We start from the raw sequence: 22114 nt of genomic DNA, 5'->3' as shown, positions 1-22114 counted from the left end.
TCATGTAAAGGGACCAGATAAGCAAGCAGAGATACTTCCATGCAATGGAACACATAGTACCCATTAAAAAGCATGAGGGTGCCAAGACCATTCAATGGGGAAAGAATAATCTTTTCAACAAATGGTTCAGGAACAACTGGGTATCCTCGTGCAAAAGAGTAAAGTTGGGGTAATTATGTGGCGGTCCAGTGGTTAGGACTAAGCACTCTCACTGCTGGGGGTCCCGGGTTCGATCCCTGGTTGGGGAACTAAGACCCAGCAAGCCTCAAGGCACAGTTTAAAAAAAAAAGAATAAAGTTGGACCCCTACCTCACACCATACTCAAAAATTAATTCAAAATAGATCAAAGACCTAAATGTAACAGCTAAAACTATAAAACTCTTGGAAGAAAATATTGCCATAAATCTTCATGACTTTGAAATAGGCAACAGTGCTTAGATATGACACTAAAAGCACAAGCAACCAAGAAAGAAATAGGTAAATCGAACTCACCATTAAAATCCTTTGTGTTCCAAAGGACACCATCAAAAAAATAAAAAGCCAACCCACAGAATCAGAAAATATTTTTGCAAACCATATCTATCTGATAAGGGACTTATATCTAGAATACATGAAGAACACTTACAACTCAATAATAAAAAGCTAAAAACCCAATTTAAAAATGGACAAAGCCTCTGGATAGACATTTCTGGAAAGAAGATATAGAAATAACCAATATGCAAAAGAAAAGGTGCTCAACAACATTAGTCATCAGGAAATGCAAATCAAAATCAAGAGAAACCACTTCACACCCACTAGGACTAAATGCCTGTAATCAAAAAGGCAGATAATAAGTGCTGGCGAGGATGTGAAGAGATTGGAAGCTTCATACACTGCTCATGAGATCGTAGAATGGTGTAGTTGCTGTGGAAAGCAATCTGACAGTTCTTCAAACAGTTAAATATAGAATTATCACATGTTCCAGCAATTCCACTCCTTGGTATATATCCAAGAGAGATGAAAACATACATCCACACAAAAACTGGCCCACTGTTCATAGCAGCACATTCATAATAGCCAAAAGGTGGAAACAACACGAATAGCCATCAACCTAACCAGAGAGAAACAAAATGCAGGTTATCCATACCATGGAACGTTATTCCATGAAATGGAATGAAGAACCAGTACACACTGTGACATGGATAAAACGTTACGCTACGTGAAAGAAGCCAGGCACAAAATTGTATGATTCCATTTATATGAAATATCCAGTATAGGCAAATCCATAGGGACCTAAAGTAGACCAGCGTTTGCCAGGGGCTGGGAATGGAAATGCTCTGAAATGGGTTGTGCTGACCGTTTCACAAGTCTATTAATACACTAAAAACCACTGAATTCTTTCCCTCCCTCCCTCTCCTTCCCTCTCTCTCTCTCTCTCACACACACACACTATGGTCACCCCAGCCAGCGAGACTAGGGGCCCAAGGTGTGACTTTGACCTTTTTTCTTCATATACTTCCACAATGCTTGTTTGTTTGTTTCTAGCACATTTTGCTTTTTTAAATTTTTTTAGTATTTACTTCTTTATTTGCCTGCATTGGGTCTTAGTTGAGGCATGCGGGGTCTCCAGTTGCGGCATGCGAACTCTTAGCTGCAGCATGTGGGATCTAGTTCCCTGACCAGGGATCGAACCTGGGCCCCCTGCACTGGGAGCACAGAGTCCTAGCCACTGGACCATCAGGGAAGTCCCAGCACGTTTTGCTTTTGACCATAAACACAGACCAAAAGCCCAACTGCCAGCCTCTGATCCTGCCAGCTGAGCTCTGGCCGCCAAGGATGACACCCCATGCTCTCACCCACTCACCCATGCAAGCACCCTGCAAGAGCTGGCTGAGGGCCTGGGGCTGGTGCCAGGGACACAGATAACCAAGCTCTGAGTCCAGGATGGGAGACGGTGGGACACGTGAGGAGGACATCAGGCGCAATGGCACCAGGCAGGCCCAGGGCCTGATAGGGAGGTGGGGCAACCCTTCCAGCTGAGTCTTAAAGAAAGCACGTGCCCTGCAGATGCGCTGACACTCCCCACCCCCGTCCGCCTCTCCAGCCCCACCTTCTCTAGACCAACGCAGGCCTTCCAGGTGGGTGCCTCCTGCAGGCTCCCTACCCCAGCCCTGCCTGGAGCACCTGCCCCCCCAAACCCCCACCCCACCAACATTCCTCCCCTCTGCCCTCCCCTCTCTACACCCACTGCCCCTCCCCACCCCCATCCACACTGACTCTGCTCCCAGCCCTGATGACACAACCTTGAAGTCTACACACACCGACCAGACACTCCCGCTGGCGCTCCCCACGCCCTGGCCTGTACTTCATGCCCTGTCCGCCTGGACAGGCCTTTGGCTCTGCGTGCAAAGAGCTCGGAAGCTTAGGGGGCTCCTTCCCCACACACCCTTCCCCCGCACCTGAACTCTCGCCCCCACCCCCAGCCCTGCCCGTGCACGGGGACCACAGGCCCCCCTGGGCTCCCCCGGGCGCCCCGCCTCCGGAACTGTCGCAGGCCAGGCTCTGCAGACCCCAGCCAGCCCACAGGGAGCTCTCCAACCACAGGCCCAGGCGGCCTCAGCCCTGCAGGAATTTGTCCTGGAGCGAAGGCAGGGAGGATGGGGAGGGGCAAGCGGTTCCGGCAGACAGGAAGTGGAGATTGTTCTGGAAGGAGCAGGGCCCAGTGGGGAGGACTGGGGATTTCCACAGGGAGAGCTGGGGAGTGACACCTCCACTTCTGTGGGGTGGGGGGACATAAAGGTGAGGGGCGAAGAAGCTGGGTTTTGGAGGCAGATGGGCAAGTGCATCTCACGAGCGCGAGCAGGGCAAAGGTGGGGCTGGGGGTGAGTGCAGGTGCAGGGAAGAGGCCAGGAGGCAGAAGCCAGGGCCCTTCGTGGGCCCAGCAGTGGGCCAGGGGTCCCCGAGGGCAGAGCCTGCTAGTGCTTGCGGCGCCCCCCCAGCCCCCAGCAGTCACCCAATGGCGGAGGAATCAGGGGCTTCGCTCTGCTCCCTCACTAGGGGCGGCCTCCTCTCTGGGGCAGGATGGGCCAGGGCCTCAGGCCTCCAGGAGGCCCAAGGGGCTCACAGGATCAGGCCGCGGCCCAGAGCCTGGCCGCTTCTGCTCCTCTAGGCCACTCCTGGGCCTTGGCAGTGGCCCCGGCCCAGCCACAGGCACAGCCCCGCCCCCCCATTCCCTTGCCTCAAGCCAGGAGGGGAGGTGACTCGGGGTACCCCAGAAGGCTCCCCTCCCCTCGGCCCCACTCGGCCGTCCCCGGCTCCTACGCTCCCACTTCGCCACTCTCACCCGCCCTCCGGCCAGTGCCACACGCTAGGGGGGCTTCACCGTGGAGGTGGCCAGTCCACTTTGGGCTCGTGGCCCAGCACCCGCAGGCAGGAACCAGGCGAGCCCGGGAGGGGGCACGGGCCACGGCAGCCCGGTGTGCCCTCACAGCCACCCTGGAAGCCCACAGGGTCCTCAGGACTCACTCCTGAGAGATGGGCTGGCATCCCGGGAGCAGAGGGACACAGCTCCTCAGGCTGGGATGCTTTAGCTTGATGCCCTGACGGCCTCTGGAACCACACACGGCCCTGCGACGTTATGTGACCGAGGAAGATGCTGGAACAAAGCACTAGTCATTCTGTGTAAGTGTCCCCACTTTCACTAGAGTGGCCAGTTCATAAACAGTTTCGTCCTGGGGGTTTGCCAGGAGAGCTGTGGCCCAGTGGGCAGCTGCTTCCTTGCCCTGGACCTGTCCAGATGGACCCTCCCAGGCCAGGCCAGCCCTCCAGAGGCATACCCTCCCTCCCTGCAGGTGCGGCGGTCAGGCTCAGGAGCCCACTGTCACGAGTGTCTCTACCGGGCCCCAGCGAACTGGTCACAGAGGCAACGGATCGGCGACAACAGTGCTGACAAGAAGCTGACAAGAAGCACACAGCACATCCACCGCCCTGGACCCAGGAAAGCTGTGAGTGGAGGACTGCCTGGCGGAGGCGAGCCCTGGGCCCCGTGAAACCTCCCCTGCTTGCCTGGGTGAGGTCAGTGGATGGACAGCGGCTGCCCAGGCTCCAGGCAAGGTCCCAGCAGGACCTCTCTCCCTGAACTGCCCTTGGGGGCAGAGCCAGCATAACCAGCCATGTGGAGCTGGGACCTGCTCTGGGTCAGCTCTGTCCAGGGCCCCACCTCGACCCTCTCTAAGCCTCTGCGGGCCAGGAGCCAGGGCTGTGTCCATGCCTGCTCAGAGCCCAGCGCCCCAGGCAGCTGGGCTGTGGGCAGCTGACAGCAGTAAGGCCTGGGCAGGTCCAGAGGTCTGAGGGGGTGTGCAGCAGGGCCAGGGGGGTCTGCCAAAGGCACAGAGTAGCTCCTCTGAAGAGCAGGAGGGGGCCGCCCTAACTTCCCCAGCCCACAGCTGCTCCCCAGGGAACAGTAGAAGGGCGTAACAGGAGTCCCTGCCGAGGCGGGTGGTGGCCTAGGTGCTCACCAGCTAGGGAAGGTGAGGAAAGGCAGCAACTATGCGACCCACACTGCCAGGCAGTGGCAGCCACCCGCACCCCTGGGGGAAGCACCTAACTGAGAGGCAGAGGACAGCTCTGCCTTGAACCACGTGTCTGCTGTGCACAGACTCCGGACACAGGACATTGGCTGGGGCGGGGCGGGGCGGCCCACCCCAGCGGGGCGGCCCACCCCACCCACCCCACCCACGCTGCACGATGCCTATTAAGGACATGACTATGGGGCTCCGCCGAGCGCGCTGCCTCTTCCTCGGGCGCCGGCGGCCGCGCGGGTCGAGCGAGGCTGGCGGCGGGGGGCGGGGCTGGGCTCCGATCGGGACGACTACCGCGGACGAGGTGTCAGAGGCCGGACTGTCCGGCCGGAGGACCTGTCAGGGCCGGCCAGACGGCAGGCAGCCCGCAGGGGGGGCGGGGGCGCCGTACCTTTGTACTTCTCCCGCACCTCCTCGTAGGCCTGGATGAAGTCCTGCTCGTCGGGCGGCGGACGAGGCGGCAGCAGGGCAGCCATGCCGGCGGCAGGCGCGGGACACAGCGCAGCGCTGCGGCGCAGAGCGAGCCTCCTGCCCCCGGCGGCCACTCGGTCCCTGCGGCCGCGCGCGCCGCTTAAAGGGGCCGCCCCCGCCCCGCCCCGCACCCAGGATGCCCCACGGGCGGGCGGGGCCCGGGGGAGAGGCGGCAGCGCGCCCGGGCGCCTCCCGGCGTCGGCTCGGCAGCCGCAGCGGAGCGGGCTGGGAGGCTACGAGTCTGCGTCCCGCGCCCGTCCCGGCGGGCGCACACCCCCTCCCCGCCCCCGCCCCCCCCAGTCGCCGGCCTGCCGACAGCCCGAGTTCTCCGCACCCGGCGCTGCAGGGGCACCCTCCGTCCCCAGCCGCGAGCTCTCCACCACCCTGCCAGACCCAGCGACCTCACCTGGCCGCCCCCCCCCCACCTTCTGCTCCAACCGCCGCTACCTAGGATCCTTCTATTGCAACCTGGGAGGTGGAGTGGGTATCTTCAACATGAAACCCTTACACACAAAAACTTAACTACGAATAAAAGGACTGAAATAGGGAATTTACAGAAGAAAAAATGATTGGTTAAAAAAAAAAAGACAAATTCTTTGCCACTCATCAGATTGGCAATCCCCCATCTCCCAGTGTTGAGAAATGCCCTCTCCAGAATGCCCCCGGCAGTGTTCCTCTCACTGGAAATGCCACAAACACTGTGGCCAGAAGCCCCACTTCCAGGGCTCAGGGCTAAGAGGGTCGCCAGGCGTACACAAAGAGCGCCCGCAGGGCCTGCTAGTGAAGAGGGTCCAGGGCTGCGAGAGGACATTCAGGGTTCACTTTCACGTGAGTGAAAAAGAACCTCGTCCTTTAACATCCGGATGTGACATGTGAAAAGGACTGGCGGTCCCGTGCCATGTCCACACCGGCTCCCGGGGGTGGGGCAGACGGTGAGGTTTCCCTTCACGCTGTCCCGCTCCCCTGCGTCCCCACAAGCTCTTGCTTGTGCTTCCACCCACAGAGTTCCTTGCTGCCCCCGCCACCATCCTCGCCCAGCACTGGGCTTCCAGGCCTCTTCCCACGCACCTCGGTCCACCCTCCCAGTCTCCTGCAGGGTCAGCCCATCCCCCAGACCCTCATCATCATTCTGTCCTAGCCAACGGGACAGGGTCAGTAGTCCACAGACTGATCCAGAGACCCTCAGCTGCTCCTCCCTTCCCAGCACGCCCTGCCCAATAGCCTCAAGCCCTAGGTCACCTACTTCCCAAAGGGAGGAGCCACTGTCCAGCTGCCAGCCCGACACTGTCAGGGGCCTTGCACTGGGCCTTCCCCATCCTCCCCGCAAGAATGGCAGCTACTAGAGGGCAAGGCCGGACCCTGGCTCAGGGAGGGGCTGGGGCTCTCGCCAACCAGGTGGCCCCTCCTGTCCTGCTCCTATATGCTTCTACCCACCCCACCCCCATGGTGGCAGCCAAGACCAGGGGCCTCGAAGGCGGCTTTGCCGCAGGATCTCAAGAAAGTGTCATCATCACATCTGGGCACTGGACCCTTGTCCTGAGACCAATGATGGTGCCAGCTCAGCAAGCTCAACCTCAGGCCTCATGCAGCTGACCGGGTGGAGCCAGCAGGTGGCGCTGTGCTGTCTGCAACCACCTGGGACAGGAGAGGCCCCTCTCTGACCCGCATATCACCCTCACGTCTCTCATCCCAGTCCTATACCTGCACAGAGCACACAGCACGTGCTCAGTCAACAAGCAAATGTTTATGAATTGGACAGACGAAGCTTTTCAGCGTCGTTACCTGCAATGCGGATGACTGCCCGCTCGGCAGGGTCCAAGACACTCCCATTCCCCCCAGGGCCACCTCCGCTTAGCCGGCTCCGCTGTGTTTTCTCCAGGTTCCAGGGCAGTGTGTCCCCAGGGTTGGGCGAGCCACTGCCTCCGTTGGAGCCATCCTCAACCACTGCCCGAACCTCGTGGTCCTCGCCCGACATGGCCTCCTGGAGAGGGAGCGGGGGGAGGGGGTGTCACACCACCGTGTATGGGGGGGATACTGCATACCGACCACCACATGCTTAACCTAAACATGGACCCACCCCATCCACCCTGTCATCTGGACACTGACACCCACACCGCTCCTATGTCCCGCTTCACCTACATACTGAACCCCGACCCTCTCAACCCAGACACGGACAACTCTTTGCAGCCATCCACAGCTGGCCTCACCTGCTCCAGCTCATTCCTCCGATACCCACACGGAGACCCCCCCCAGACATTGACCTCACTCCCTCCAGTCTATCACTGGGACACTGATACCCCCCACCCCCCAACATTCACTGCCACTCTCTTCTCTTAGTCACCCAAACACTGACCCTCCACGCTGTCACCCAGGGGTTCACCCAATCAGAGGACAGATCCCCCCTCCACCCCGTCACTCGGACACTGGCCTCTGACCCCTCCATCCCAAACCTGGACCCCATCTCCTCTACTCCTCGACTCAGCAAGCAAGCCAGGCCATGAGGAAGCACTGGCTGCTGCCCCTCCCCTCCCAGACCCCGCACCTCGCACACTGGCTCTACCTCCAAGCTGTCTGAGCCAATAGCGCTCCCCGTCGCCTTACCCCAGCCCAGCCCCCGCGCAGTCCCACCTCGGTCTCCGCAGTGAACGCCTATAAATAGCCAGAGCCGCATCAGCGTGGGCCGCGGGAGCTGTGCTGCCGCAAGGCTGCGTGGGAGCCCGGGCTGCCCCTCCAGCAGCCCGCCCTGCGCGGAGCTGCCGCGGGGCACCCACACCCGCGCGTGCACGCCCCTCAGCTCCCGGGCCCCACAAGCGCTGCCGTGCAGGAGGTGAATGCGGCTCTGTCCCGGCGGGGCCGGGCTGGCGCGGGGGCACAATGTGGGCTCTGTGCCTCCGCCCCTAGGCTAAGGGCTGGGGAGGAGACGACGGGCACCGAGCTGGGGGCCACCCTGCCCCGCCCCCTACAGCCCGTCCGCAAGGCGCCTCCGCTCCAGCCCCCCGCCCGGCGCCCCACCGCCAGCCGCACCACCCCAGCCGCCTTTCCTGCCCACACCCCGGGCACCGCCCGTCCAGTTCCGCAGTCTCCGCGCGCGGAGGTGGCGTCCTCCCGAGGGAGGATGGGCAGCGACGCAGCCTCTGGTTCCGCGATGCCTGCGGAGGGAGAGCCCCTACCCCACCCCGCGGCTCCCGCCCGCCGCGCGCCTCTCTGTCCCGGCCCCGGTCTTACGTGCCCGGTGGCTCAGCTCCGCTGGGCTCGGCCAGTGCGGCCGGACGGCTGCTGCCGGGAGAGCTGCGCAGGCTGCGCGGGCGGGGCGAGCCCGGAGCCCCGCCCCGGCCGCGAACCGAGCGCCGCCCGTGCGGCCCCTGCGTCCGAGTGCGCGCGGGGCCTGAGCGCGAGCGCGGCTTCTCCCGGGTACCGTCCCCCGCGCGCACCCCCACCGCCCGGTACGGCCCCCTCCCCGCGCGCAGAGGGCGGGGCGGTCGGCAAGGAGACGTCGTTAGGGAAGCGGAGCGTGCGTGACACTAAGGCGACGCGGGGGCGCTCGGGTGCGCGCCGGGTCCGGCCTCTGCCGGCTGCCCAGGGCCTCCCGAAAGCACCAGCGGACTCTGCGCCCCGGCCCCCGCCCCTAGCCACCCCCGCAAACAGGTCGGACCCGAAGTTCGCAGGTCCCCCGCGCCTGGTTTCACGTACACATTTATTCAAACAACACGGTCGCGCTCGGGCGAGGGCCGGCCCCCCTCCTCCTGGGCTCTGCTGACCCCTGGTGGTTGGGCCGGCCCGGGGTGGGGGTGGGGGCGGGGAACACTGCCCAAGCCGTCCTCGCCCGGTCGCCCCTATGGGCACCACTGCAGGAGGCAGGGGCGCCCCCGGGGGCAGCTCGGGCGGGGGAGGGGGCGGTGGGGCTGTGCGGAGCGGGGAGCCTGGGGAGCGGGAGGCCAGCGGCTGGGCCGAGGGGGCGGGGCCTCTAGGGTTAGGTGGCTGGGGAGTTGCTCAAGAGCTCAGGGGGGTCTCCAGGGGGAGACCGGGACATGTGCTTGCAAGTGATGAGGTGAGTGGGCAGCGCCTGGGTGTCGTGAAAGATGACGAAGATGCTGGGCCGGGGGAGGCAGTCCACCGCGCTGTCGTAGCGCAGGAGCGCGTGGCCGGGGGGCCGCGGGGGGGGTGCCCGCAGCCCGCGGCGGCCCTGCCCGTAGTCGCCGGTCAGCACCCGCGCCACGAACACCGCCTTGTGGCCCTCGGAGTCGGGGGGCGAGTAGCGGTCCAGCACCGACAGGGAGGCGCGCTTGGCGAAGTACACGCCCTGTCCGTAGAGCGTGCCTGCGGGGGGGTAGGCACGGGGGTCAGGGTGGTTACGGTGGGCAGAGACCGCGCCCCTTCAGGGACCCAGGCCTCACCGTTGCGGCCGCAAAAGCTGCGGTTGAAGCCGTGCGCGCAGATGTCCGGGACGGTGGCCACCGACGTGCCGTGGTACAGGACCTGCTCCGCCGGCCGCCGGTCACAGCACTGCTCCAGGCGCTCCCGGTGCAGTTCGTACTGCTGCTGCAGCAGCGGGTGCAACACACGCTCCACCTGCGGGCGGCCTTGGTCAGAACCAGGCTATTGTATCCCCTGGGCCACAGGGCACAGGGCTGAGCCCGGAAATCAAGAGCCCTCTCCTGGAGGAGTTCAGGGCCTGGGGAGACCTCACAGCTCCTGTCATGCTCTGCCCAGTAGCAGACATTAGGCGGACGTTCGCCACCTCCACGGAGCCCCAAGTGGCATTGGAGGGCTTCCAGGGGGGTCTGCGGGTAGGCAACCCATCCACTCACCAGAACCCTGCACCCACAGCCAGGCCTCTGCAGAGAAAAGCTGAGCCGCCCGCCTGCATTGCCCGCAGGACTTCACTCCCAACACCAGGAGATGCCCCGGACCTCTCAGTGATGGGAGACCAAGGTGACCAACCCAGTAGTCAACCGAAGAGGAGCCAACTCAGGGACCCAAAAAGTTTCTAAAGAAATTCTAACTAGTTACTTCAGAGGGATGCAAATGAATATTATATCCATGAAACAAGACGACCTACTGTGAAAAAGAAACAGTCTGAAAATTAGAGAGTTCTTACATTAAGAATGGAATTGCTGAACTGCATCCAGTGGGTGTGGATAATAATAAGATGATGAAGATGGAGTTCAGGAAGTGACTCAGAGTGCAGAGCTAAAGAAAAGAGTTGGGAACTGTGAGAGGACAGATGAGGGAGGGGGGAGGAGCTCTATGATCTGAGTCATAGGAGCTCCATAAGAAGACACCCAACAGGTGATGGGAGCAAGTGAGGACTTAATGGAAGACAGTTTGCCTGAGCTGAAGGGAGCATCTTCAGATGGAAAGGATCTTGCCATAAAATGCCAAAGACAATGTGGAAAGGCACCTACCTGATGGGAAAACTTCAACCTTCAAAGTGAAAGAGAAGTCTACAAGCGTCCAGACGCACGCGTGCACACACACACACCCCAAAGTCGACATACAGACATGGAAAAAAACCTCACGTTTTCATATTGGGGTCCTCACCAGCAATATTGGATGCTAAGAGACCATAGAAGGATTTTTTTTCTTGCCTTTCCAAGAACAAAAAATTTTAAGGAGGAAACAAAAAGAGTTAAGTCTCTCAAAAGATCTGAAGCAAAACATATTTTGATCTTGAACCCTATATCCAACCAAACTATTAATGATGAGGACAAAATAAGGACAGATTAAGGTATGCAAGAACCAGCTGTGCTTAAGTTAACAGAAATGTCTTAATAAACACATAGCATCTTTTGTTTGAAAAAAATACCAATATCAAATTATAGTTGCAAATTACTTCTAATTGCAAAAGGCAAAACACATTTAAAAGTCCAAAATGTTGACTACTCACTCAAGGAGATACTTTTACTACACAGAAAAGGAATCTAGGCAAGAAGGTGACACGGTCACCAAGAGTAAGCCAGCAGCCAAGCACCACAGAGAAAAACGAAGAAAGTAAACAAAATCAAGAGCCATTAGTTGGGCATCCCTGGTGGCACAGTGGTTAAGAATCTGCCTGCCAGTGCAGGGGACACGGGTTCAAGCCCTGGTCCGGGATGATCCCACATACCGCGGAGCAACTAAGCCCGTGCGCCACAGCTACTGAGCCTGCGCTCTAGAGCCCGCGAGCCACAACTACTGAAGCCCACATGCCACAACTACTGAAGCCTGCAGGCCTAGAGCCTGTGCTCCGCAACAAGAGAAGCCACCGCAATGAAAAGCCCGTGCACTGCAACGAAGAGTAGCCCCAGCTCGCTGCAACTAGAGAAAGCCCACGCACACAGCAATGAAGACCCAACACAGCGTATAAAATAAATAAATAAAATAAGTCTATTATAAAAAAAAAGAGCCATTAGTCCTTGAATCCTAGAATATTCTCTTTCATGCAACATGGTTTCAATAACTAGGTTTTTCATTTCCCCCTTTCCTCTCTGGTCCAGTGGTAAATATTTGTTCATTGTCATTATATTTCGATCAACCTATGGCCCAAGTTTGGAGCTTCATGCTTGGAATAGAAGCGTGCCATGCAGAATAGAAGATGACATTTGTCAACCTTGCCAACTTAAAAGTAATGTCACTGGCCAAACTGTGAGATGGAAGAGGGAGGAAGAGGTGAAAGGGGGAAGGGAAGCCCATTCTCCTGATCTTCCATGCAGGGAGGCAAGAAACAGTCTCTAAAATCGTTAAGTGGAAAAAAGACTCAAGTGTACCACGTAAAGTCACAAAGGTCCTGCTAGAAGAATCAAGCGCACGTGACTGACTAACAGAGCCTCGGGAGGAGCACGGGGCATGAGTGCAGGGCGTCCTCCTCTCTCCAAGTGCAGAAGTGACAGCTGCTAAGTCCACCCAGAGTTACAGTGGTCATCCCCAGGAAAGCGGTGGTGGTGCTGCTGGTGGCGGACTGGGCCCGGTCTGGGAAAGGCGTGAGGGTCTGCGTATCTGAACAGATCCGGGTTGCTATTGCTGCTCACCGCCCCCTGCCCCCAGGCCCACCCACCCACAAGTTGGTGCGTCAAGAGGGCCACCTGGCTTCCCCCGCACCGTGAGCCCAGCTCTCCACCGCCCCGAGATTCCTTCCCCTGAGCCGGAAGCACTCAGCCCTGCACTCTGCTCCAGCTCCTCTCTGCCTCCTCGCTTCTGCAGCCAGCTCATTTCAGCCCGGCCTAGCTCTCACCTCCCGCCGCTCTCCACCCCTGCCTGGCGCACAGCCCCTCCTCAGTCCTTCCTTCTGGCCCTGCAGGCGCTCCCGCCCTCGCTGCCTCCAGCACCCCGCCTCTGAGCCCCTCCTTCTCAGCCTCCGCTCCCCACCTGCCTGGGTGGCCAGGGCTCACTGGGGCTCCCAGAGCTTCATTCGGGTCCCCCACCCGTGGTGCCCAGCCCTTTCCGCAACCCAACCGTGCTCAGAGTTGCCACGTTCAACAAGTGAAAATGTAGGAGGAGGCTGCCTCGCTGCAGCCAGCCCTCTTCCTGCTGGAGCAGACCCCTTGGGAGGCAGACGGGCCCCAGAACAGCACCCAGGACAACTGGGGGAATGAGTCATCCTCACAGTAGCCACGAGATGGCATCACCACCCCATGTTCTAGAGGAAGAAACTGGCCGGCATCGGGCTGTAACCGGCGAAGTGGGGACCTGTGCTGGGACCCCCTAAGCTCTACAGCCTTCTGTCTCTCTGGCCGCACACTCGTGAACACACTTCGGGCAGGGAATGGGGCTGCGGAGCCCTGGTGCTCCCCTGCCCCCGAACAGCTTTCAGCCTGCTGGGCAGCTTCTGGCCAGCCGATCCTGACGTAGGCAAGAGTGATAGCCCACAGGCTCTGCAAGGCCAAGATGGTGCCAGGAGCCCAGGAGGCCAGCGGCTGGCAAGGCAGGGCGTGGACTCACCTGGACAACACGGATCCTGCCATGGGCAGCGTCCAGTGTGTCGTAGAAGGCCTGCACTACCGTATGGAACTCACTGCTGCTCTCGGCCACACACTCCAGCCTGCCCAAGAGCTCCCTCGGCCTCTGCTGTGGCACTGACACACAGGGAGAAAGGGCATGTGGGCCATGCCTGGGGCACCGGTCCACCCTGCCCTCCCCCATGCGGGCTGCAGACTCACAAGTGGGGCCCGAAGCCTCCAAGGGAAAGGCCAAGCTCTGATCCCGGGGGCCAGCCCACAGCGCTGCTAAGTGGTGGGCCGCACGGGTGGGCTGGGTCCCAAAGCCACGGAGGACGGTGCGGTCACCACGAAGGGCGACGCTCACGCCGTGGCGCTGCTCCAGGCAGGCACACAGCTCCACGGGCAGCACGCAGCCCCGGGGCCCCACCGTCTCCTCCCGGAGGTGCACCTCCAAGGCCGCCTCTAGGGCCCGGCCCAGCTCATCCATATCCTGCTCGAAGGCCGCGTGCACCTCCAGCTGGGCCCAGCCGCCAGGCCCCCCACCCCGGGGCTCCGGTTCTTCCTCCAGCGGGGGCGGCTGGAGGGAGAGGGCCAGGGCCCACTGCAGCGCCACAGCCTCCTCCCGCTTGGCCACCTGGCCTTGTGGCTCCAGCGAGCGGCAGAGAGCCAGCTGCAGCTCAGCCTCCTCCTGCAGCCGCCCAGGCACCCCGGTGCGGGGTGCCACAGGCCCCTCCCCAGCCCTGGGAGTCTTCTCCTCCTCCGGCTGCCCCGCGGGCTCCTCCTCCCCCAGCTCCAGTGGCAGCCAGTCTTCCCCGTCCAGGCCCTCCAGGGCGGCCAGCAGCTCTCGGACCTCCTCTGGGGACAGGGAGAGGCACCAGGTCAGGGGTCAAGTCCAGCCAGGATGGGGCTGAAGGAGAGGACTAGTCAGGGGCCGGGTGGAAGATGGAGACGGGGTTAGAGGGTATAGGGTCACAGGGCAGAGCAGCAGGGGGTGAGGTCAAGAAAGGGCCGCAGGATGTGCCGGGGTCCCCCGGCAGCCCTACCTAGGTTCACATTCTCCTGGCCACCGTCTGTACTGTCTGGAGGCCACAGGGTGTGGGAGTGGCCAGGGAGCACCTGTAGGGCCTCAGTGGGGTCCACCTGTTGGGAAAGAATGCCAGTACCCCCCAGACACATACCCCTCCCAGGCCTCTGAGCAAGGGTGGAGGAGGTACGGGGGGGGGGGCTGAGGAGTGAAAAAGGGGAGGGGAAGGGAGGGGAGGGCTCCATGTCTACCTCTCCCAGGTCTGTGTCCAGGGCAGCCCTGGCCAGACGCTCTGTCCCAAAGACGCACTGGAACTGAGCTTCCATCCCCCGCAGAAGGTGCTGCCCCTCTGGGCTCAGCAGGAACCTGGCACTGCCTGGGTGCTTCAGGCTCAGCACGTGACAGCTCACGCTGCCCAGCAGACTTTGCAGGAACTCCTCGGCTGCCTGGCATGGGGCCAGGGCTCCGCAGAGCTGCAGGACCACGGGGCGGGGTGAGGAGGAGCACTTGGCAGGTTGGGGCACAGGAGAGGCACCCAGAGCCCCCAGTAGTAGAGGTGAGGAATCCTCAGGGGTCGCTTACCCGAAATCCAGTCGTATCTGATCCCTCGAGTGGGAAGAGGGCGACGTCTCCCAGGCCAGCAAGAAGGTCCTCATGATAGAGTTGAATGAAGCGCATTGCTCCCAGCTCCATCGGCAGCACTGCCTCCACCAGGCCCTCCTGCCCCGGTGACCCTACAGGGCCCAGGCTCATTGACACCACCTGCTCCAGAGACTCCACGGCAATCTCCACTGGGCCTGGAGACCCCGTAGGCCCCGGGCTCACCAACCCCTCCTGTTCTGAAGACCCCACGGGCCTGGAGCTGACTGGCCTGGCCTGTCCCAGAGAGGACCTGTCCCAGAGATGCCCTGTCCTCAGCAAGGCTCCTGTTTGCCCCGGTGCCTCCTCAGAGCCCAGTGTCACATTCCCTGCACAATTCTGTGCCCTTGCTGGCCCTCCAGCCTCCAGGAGAGCATGCTTGGGGGCCCCAGGCCCCAACTCGGCCAAGCGGCTCCCTCCACTGGTGTGCTCGCTGAGCTCCTCGGGCTCCAGGACATCGTAGTGGGGGACAAGGATCAGCTCTGAACCCTGCAGCTGGTGGGCCCGCTGCAGCACCCGTTCGGCCACTTGGAGGAAGGGAAAGGACAGAAGTCGTCAGGGCTCCAAGGTATAGGGAGGGTGGGCCGCCGTGTCCAGCCCCACTCACCCTGCCACTGCTGGAAGGAAGCGATGGTGCCCAGGTGCCCTGGCAGGCTGCGCACGCCCTCCAGGGGCCCCCCGCCACTGCGGCGCTCATTCTCCAGGTACAGCTCCAGCAGCAGCAGGTCTGCAGGGGGGATGCCCCCCACGACACGCACCGCCCGGGCCTGAGGCACCCAGGCCAGGGAGACCTCAGCCCCCTTCAGGCCCAGGGACTGGGCGTGCTCCTCCAGGACGCGGGCTTCTGTGGGGAGGGTGCAAGTCAGCTCGGGGCATCTCCCCTGAAAGGCGCGTCTGCCCCGATCCCACCTCTCACCTGCGTCTGAAAGGGGCTTGGGCAGCTGCACCAGGGCCCGGTCTGGTCGGGGACTGGCCAGGGCACGGCACGGCTGCACTGGCTGCCCTGCGGCACAAAGCAGGGCTTGGACATACTGCTCCAGGTGCTGGGGTCCCGTGCCAGCAGACAGCCCTTGGAGCAGTAGGCGCGAAGGGGCGCGTGGTGGGGCTGGCCGCAGGCTCAGCCGAGCGCCTTGCAGAGTGTGCTCCTCCTGGGCCAAGACCCTCGCTGCATCTGCAGGCAGGGGGAGGGGGTGTCAGGGCCGGCGGCCGGTGGGGGCCCAGGCTGCCCCTTTGAATGGGTCCACTCACCTGCAGCCTCCTGGAAGGTGAGGATGCCCCCGCGGCCAAGTCTCTGCCAACTCGACACAGGTCCACCCCCAGAGCTTCGACGGTTCTCGAAATAGAGCGTGAGCAGCTCGTCTGGGACGTCGGGGGGCAGGCCTCTGAGTTCCACGGCTGCCCCCAGCTCCGCTTCCTCACCCATCATCACAGCCTGGGCCGAAGGAACAGGTGGGGTAGCCGCCCACAGCCCCGCCTCACCCCTCGCAGGCCCCTGAGCAGCGTTCCCTGGCACCCCCCTCACTGTGGGGCTGGCCCACATCCTGCACTCACGCTCCCCCAGCTGCCTGGGCCGCCGCAGCCTAGGCCTTCAGCCGGACTCCTTCCCCTTCGCCCTAAAGCCAAAGGGCTGGGACAAGAAAACAAAAGCGAAACCGTCGGAGGGAGGGAGGGGCCCACAGTGCCAGGGAGAGCGTCTGCCTCTCGGGTGCTTCCCTTCTCCGGCCCCTCCTGCAGAACTTTCCAGCCCCACCCCCAGCTCCTCAGCCCTCTGCCCAGCCCACCCGCCCCACCTGTCTGACCTCAGCCCAGTGGCTGGCAGGGTGGGGCGCGTGTAGGCTCACGGTCCCCCACTCCCGTGGGCCTGGCCCTGTGAACCTCAGTACGGCCAGTCACCCTCCCTGGTAAATCCACACGGGGGGCTCGAATCATCGCCCTCCACTCAAGACCTCAAGCCTCCGTGTTACCCTCCCCCATTGCACGAGCACCTTGGGGCTCTGGCCGGCCTGGCTACGGCTGGCTTTCAACTCGCCCCAGCAAGCTGGGTGACGGCACCCGCACTCACCCTTAAACAACACACAGGGGACCGACCTCCCATCCCGCGAGGGTGGGTCGGCAGTTCCCACTCCTGACCTACGAGAGCTTCCTCCCCGCCTCCCCAGCCTACACTGTCCTCGGAGGTGGCGGCGGCACCAAGGCTGACCCCAGAAGGGGCTGATGCTGTGCTCACGGGCCTTGCTGCAGCACATCCCCGTGACAGAGGGGACGTGGAGCCTCATGCTCAGCTGCACCTTTACAGTCCACAATCCCTCTTGCTGCCGCCGCGTACCCCCCTTGCCTGTGCTCCATTGGCTTCCAGCCTCTCAGAGAGTTGTGCCCCCCACTGCTCTCCATCTCGCACCTCCCACTTATCCCTCAGCCACTAAAACCCAGCCTCCGGCCCTGCTACTCCTCCAAGGAATTGAGGACCTGTCCAGTCTGTGCCCCGAGCTGTACACCCAGCACCCTGGCTGCCCCCACCCTGATCTGAGCCTCCATCATCTCTTGCCTGGATCACTACTCTGACCTCTTAACTGATCTCTCTCTGCCACTCCTGCCCACTCGCACTGTCCCTCCTCAACAGAGGGCAGCGTGAGCCTTATAAGTGGCACCGACAGCTGCTACAGCTGGGTCCACAGTAAAGCCAGAGTCCTTTGGAGGACCTGCCAGGCTGGACTGACCGGGCCCCAGTCCCTTCTGCTGCATCCCTCCTGCATCCCCCATCCTCCGTCAGGAACTGTGACTTGCACGGGCCCCTCCTAGGGCCCTGGCCTCAACTTCACATTTGTCATTTTAAATTAGTTTCCTTAAAAAAAGACCCCTCAAATTGTATGAGCTTCTAGTTCTACAAAACCTGAAGTCATCCCTGCCTGCTCTATATTTTCTCCTCTCATGGAACTCATCCTCTTCTAACATACTGTATAATTTACTTATTACACCAATCCCTGCTACCACAGGCAGCAGTGTGCTGGAGCAACTCACATCATGACTACATTGTTCAATTTTCAGGAGTCTTTGTGAAGCAGTTGCTAAACTGGTGGTCGCTTGAAATCAGCCACCGTGGGGTATTTATATGAAGGACAACTGCAAAGGTACCGATCAGGGTTTGCCCTCCCTGGGGCCCGCCGTTCAACGATGAACCAGCACACCAGCTGCATAGGACAGAGCCTCTTCCCAATCACTGCTGGGCCTGGGAGAGGCCACTGTCCAAAAGGCCGGAAAGTACAGTAAGATTCCTAGGCCCCAGGTGGACAGGCACTCCTGCAGAGGGCTCCAGGGGACCACGTCGCAGGGATGTCCCTGGAGGTGGCAGGCAGCACTTCCTCAGGACCGCTGAAGCCGAGGGAATTTAACTTGGCCTCCAGTCCTGGGGCATCTCTAAGCCTCAGCCCCTTAGCAGCGAAACAGGGCTAAGAATGCCACCGTTGGACTTCCCTGGTGGCGCAGTGGTTGAGAATCTGCCTGCCGATGCAGGGGACACAGGTTCGTGCCCCGGTCCGGGAAGATCCCACATGCTGAGGAGCGGCTGGGCCCGTGAGCCATGGCCACTGAGCCTGTGCGTCCTGAGCCTGTGCTCCGCAACGGGAGAGGCCACAACAGTGAGAGGCCCGCGTACCGCAAAAAAAAAAAAAAAAAAAAAAAAAAATGCCACCGTTACAGCTTGTGGTACTGTGATCAAGACAAGTAAGGATAACTGGTCTAGTGAGGACCTGGACTAGTTTCCTAGAGAGGATAGAGCATTTAAAGAATTAGGCCTCTTGATTTGGAATAGACCTGGATGAAAGGGGAAGCGGAGTTTTAAGGCCAAGGAGGGATGGAGAGTGCTTGTCAGACTTAGCAAATCCCAGATTTAGGAATAAATTTCTCAAAATTCCCTGACCCAAATTGGAGAGGCTAGGTCTCAGCCTCCAGAGGTCTACAGCCCTCACGGCCCAAGGCCACCCCTCAGCGGACAGGACAGGACGCGGGTCTCGGGCCTGGGGCTCTGAAAGAAGCCAGCAGGGAAACCCAGTCGGGTAGGGTCCATCCGGGAGAAGCCCCCGCGTTCCCCGCGGAGCCCAGCCCACGGCCCCGCCCCCGCACCGCCGGCCCCGCCCCGTCACAAGGCCCCGCTGCGTCTCCCGAGCCGCAGGCGCAAGCCCAGCCCAGCCGGTCGCGGAGCGGGTGCGGGTGCGGGCGCGGGCACAGCGGCCGTCGACTGCGCGCGCGGTCGCGCAGCGGACACCGGGCGCACAGGCCTGAGGCGACTCGCGCGACTGGTGAGTCCCCGGCCCTAGCCCAGCAGCGCGTCTACTCGCTCAGCCGGCCGGCCACTGCCGCCCCCGCGCGGGCCCTGCGCAGCAGACAGGCGTTGCGGTGGGTCAGTAGGTCCCGCCGGGCGCGCGGCCCGCGGGGGCCGGGGGGCGGTGGCGGCGGGGCCGGGAAGCCGGAGGGCCCAGGGCGAGCGGGGGCGGCGCACTGCGGCGACAGCCGGACGGGCGGTCCGAGCGCCCCCCGAACGGGCAGGAGGCCCACCCCGCCCTCGGTGCGGGTTCCGTGGCCGCCGCCACCACCCGCCTCGTCCCCACGTCCGCTTTGTTCCCCCGCACGCCCTCTGGTCGCTTCCATCCCCCACCCCCCCATCCCCCCGCAACCCGCTGTTCCTGGCGTACCCCGCTGGCAGGCACCCCGGCAGCCGGCAGCCGATCCAGGCCTGCTGCCCCCACCCCGGGAGCGAGGGACGCTAGGGCCCTGCTCTTGGAGGGGGGGGGGGCGGTCAGGGTTCTGGCTGGTCACAGATGGCGTGGGGATTTCCTGGGATAGAAATAGCCGCCGGCTCTGGCCCCTTAAAGCTGCTTAAGGGGCGGGATGTGAAGGGGAGGGTCCGGGCACACCCCCGCACCTCCCCGACCGCGCCCCCAGCCCCGACCCGCGCTGAGCTCTGACCCGGAGAGGCCAGCAGCGGTGAGACGGCCCCTCCAGTTGCTTGCAAGAAACGGCAGAAGCCCAAAATCCTGAGGCTGCCAAAGTCATCCCCTCGTCCATCCCCTCCTCCATCTTTGGGGTCGGCCTGTAGGGGCCCCTCCTGAAGCCACACGGCCAGCCACCCGATACCCACCCGCCTCTCCTGGCCCCCCAGCTCGGGCTCCGGACAGCCCTGGGGCAAAGGTCACGAAACCCCCTCCTTCCGTCCCGTTTCCCGGTAGCAGGTGGAGAGGCCCCTGGCTGGTTCCTGTCACCTCAGGGCTAACCGTTCTCTCTCTGTCCTCTAGGGGGAGACCACAGAACCTGAGGCCATGTCCCATGAAAAGAGTTTCTTGGTGTCCGCGGACAGCTATCCTCCCCCCAACCCTGGATATCCTGGGGGGCCCCAGCCCTCCTTGCCTCCCTACCCAGGGGCCCCTTACCCACAGCCCCCGTTCCAGCCTTCCCCCTATGGCCAGCCAGGGTATCCCCAGGGCCCCAGCCCCTACCCCCAGGGGGGCTACCCTCAGGGTCCCTACCCCCCAGGAGGCTACCCCCAGGGCCCCTACCCCCCAGGAGGCTACCCTCAGGGCCCCTACCCACAAGGGGGCTACCCTCAGGGGCCGTATCCACAGAGCCCCTTTCCCCCCAACCCCTATGGACAACCACAGGCCTTCCCGGCACAGGATTCTGGCAGTGAGTAGTGGGGCAGGGGCAGGGGAGGGCAGGGGCTCCTGGCACCAGTGAGGGGTGCTGACCCAGCCCACCGTGCTCCTCAGCACCTCAGCATGGGAACTATCACGAGGAGGGTCCCCCATCTTACTACGACAACCAGGACTTCCCTGCCACCAACTGGGATGACAAGAGCATCCGACAGGCCTTCATCCGGAAGGTGGGCCACGGGGGCTGCGGAGGGCGTGGGCAGCTGTGCTGGCCGGAGCTCTGAGCCGCCTCCCTCCCCAGGTGTTCCTGGTGCTGACCCTGCAGCTGTCCGTGACTCTGTCCACCGTGGCCGTGTTCACATTCGTCGGGGAGGTGAAGGGCTTTGTCCGGGAGAACGTCTGGACCTACTACGTCTCCTACGCCGTCTTCTTCATCTCCCTCATTGTCCTCAGCTGCTGTGGGGACTTCCGGCGAAAGCACCCCTGGAACCTCGTTGCCCTGGTAACCCCCAGACCCTAAGGCCTTCACACCCCGTGACTCACGCTTTGGAGCGACAGAGGGGGACGGGAGTGGGGCAGCGGCTCCACATGCTCAAGTCTCCGTCTCCCCTCAGTCGGTCCTGACCGTCAGCCTGTCCTACATGGTGGGCATGATCGCCAGCTTCTACAATACTGAGGCGGTCATCATGGCCGTAGGCATCACCACGACCGTCTGCTTCACGGTGGTCATCTTCTCCATGCAGGTAAGGGGCCCCCCGAGGCAGGGCTGCCGGTCCTGAGGGCCCAGAGGCCTTCCAGGGCTGCGGTACCCAGGCCCCGTGTGCCCCTGTGCCCTCAGACGCGCTACGACTTCACGTCGTGCGTGGGCGTGCTGCTGGTGAGCATGGCGGTGCTCCTCGTCTTCGCCATCCTCTGCATCTTTGTCCGCAACCGCATCCTGGAGATCGTGTACGCCTCACTCGGCGCTCTGCTCTTCACCTGCGTGAGTGATGGGGGTGGGCGGTGTGGGCGGATGCTGGGCGGGGTGGGATGTCTTTCAACATGACCGTCCTGCCACCCCCAGTTCCTGGCAGTGGACACCCAGCTGCTGCTGGGGAACAAGCAGCTGTCCCTGAGCCCGGAAGAGTACGTGTTTGCTGCGCTGAACCTGTACACGGACATCATCAACATCTTCCTGTACATCCTTACCATCATTGGCCGTGCCAAGGAGTAGCCCGAGCCCCTGGCACATGCGGGGCCCCACTCAGGTGGCATGGCTGACCTGGACCCTGCCCCCAGCGTGGCAGTTCCTCTGTACCTCCCCTCTCTCATCCCTGCGCGCAGCCTGGGACAGAGGGAGCCCCTCCCCAACCCTCCTGTGTGTACACTGCAGACACTTCTGTTCGGACCCGCTGTGGCCAGCATGGCCCCTTGTAGCCCTCCCGCCCTGCCAGAGGGCAGTGGGGCCAGGTTTCTGTGCCACCTCCTGCCCACTCAGTGTTGCATGAGCCCTGTCTGCCAGCCCACCCCAGGTCTGGGGGCAACACCAGGTCCCAGGGGAGAGGGATGGAGCCAAGAGGTGAGGGTGCGCGTCCCCCCTCCTGTCCAGCTCCCCCGCCTGCCATAAAGTGTCCCTTTCCCCTCCCCAGCCCCATACTAGCGTGCTGCCCTCTGGGGGACCTGCGGGGTGTGAGGGTCTCGTCCCTGTGCTGAGCCCTGAGGGCAGAGAGGACGGGTATGTTTCAGGGGAGGAGGACGCCTTCCTCTCATTCTGCTGTCTTTAAACAATAAATGGGACCTTCCACGCTCTGTGTTCCCTTCATCACTGTCGTCACTGCCACTTCCTCCACAAGGTGGGGAGGGGTCTAGGCACTGCCAGTGTGA

General features: G+C 62.1%; 3 protein-coding genes across 6 annotated transcripts in view; 1 reads left to right on the top strand and 2 right to left on the bottom strand.

Annotated features, from left to right (window-relative positions):
* The window catches only part of LOC309835591 (plectin), a 54352-nt gene extending 49259 nt beyond the window's left edge, over positions 1–5093 (bottom strand). For both annotated transcript variants that reach the window (XM_082675165.1, XM_082675166.1), the window contains exon 1: positions 4951–5093. In XM_082675165.1, coding sequence (XP_082531291.1) covers positions 4951–5035 — 85 coding nt within the window. In that variant the 5' untranslated portion in view covers positions 5036–5093. The remainder of the gene's footprint in view (positions 1–4950) is intronic.
* A 3628-nt stretch (positions 5094–8721) lies between these two features.
* PARP10 (poly(ADP-ribose) polymerase family member 10) lies at positions 8722–16233 on the bottom strand. 2 transcript variants are annotated; one of them, XM_082674728.1, is made up of 10 exons: positions 16161–16233; positions 15858–16041; positions 15526–15780; positions 15217–15453; positions 14553–15136; positions 13990–14443; positions 13166–13801; positions 12948–13081; positions 9425–9599; positions 8722–9347 (listed from the first exon to the last, which is right to left on the bottom strand). In XM_082674728.1, exons 2-10 carry the CDS (start codon positions 16033–16035, stop codon positions 9001–9003), a joined length of 3000 nt encoding a protein of 999 aa, XP_082530854.1. In that variant the 5' UTR covers positions 16036–16041; positions 16161–16233; the 3' UTR covers positions 8722–9000. The 2 variants fall into 2 exon arrangements, with proteins under 2 accessions (XP_082530854.1, XP_082530855.1); XM_082674729.1 differs by lacking the exon at positions 16161–16233 and having other exon boundaries at positions 13990–14086; positions 14222–14443; positions 15858–16043.
* A 2546-nt stretch (positions 16234–18779) lies between these two features.
* GRINA (glutamate ionotropic receptor NMDA type subunit associated protein 1) lies at positions 18780–22041 on the top strand. 2 transcript variants are annotated; one of them, XM_082674541.1, is made up of 7 exons: positions 18780–18904; positions 19898–20285; positions 20369–20481; positions 20553–20753; positions 20866–20994; positions 21090–21233; positions 21315–22041. In XM_082674541.1, the coding sequence occupies exons 2-7, from the start codon at positions 19922–19924 to the stop codon at positions 21462–21464; spliced, it is 1101 nt and encodes a 366-aa protein (XP_082530667.1). In that variant the 5' UTR covers positions 18780–18904; positions 19898–19921; the 3' UTR covers positions 21465–22041. The 2 variants fall into 2 exon arrangements, with proteins under 2 accessions (XP_082530667.1, XP_082530668.1); XM_082674542.1 differs by having other exon boundaries at positions 18823–19001.
* Positions 22042–22114: the final 73 nt, after the last annotated feature.

The sequence above is a fragment of the Grampus griseus genome, assembly GCF_964374135.1.
Source record: "Grampus griseus genome assembly, chromosome: 17".
NCBI lineage: Eukaryota > Metazoa > Chordata > Mammalia > Artiodactyla > Delphinidae > Grampus > Grampus griseus.
Note: the sequence above shows the minus strand (reverse complement) of the source record. Positions and strands in the feature narration are given on the sequence as shown.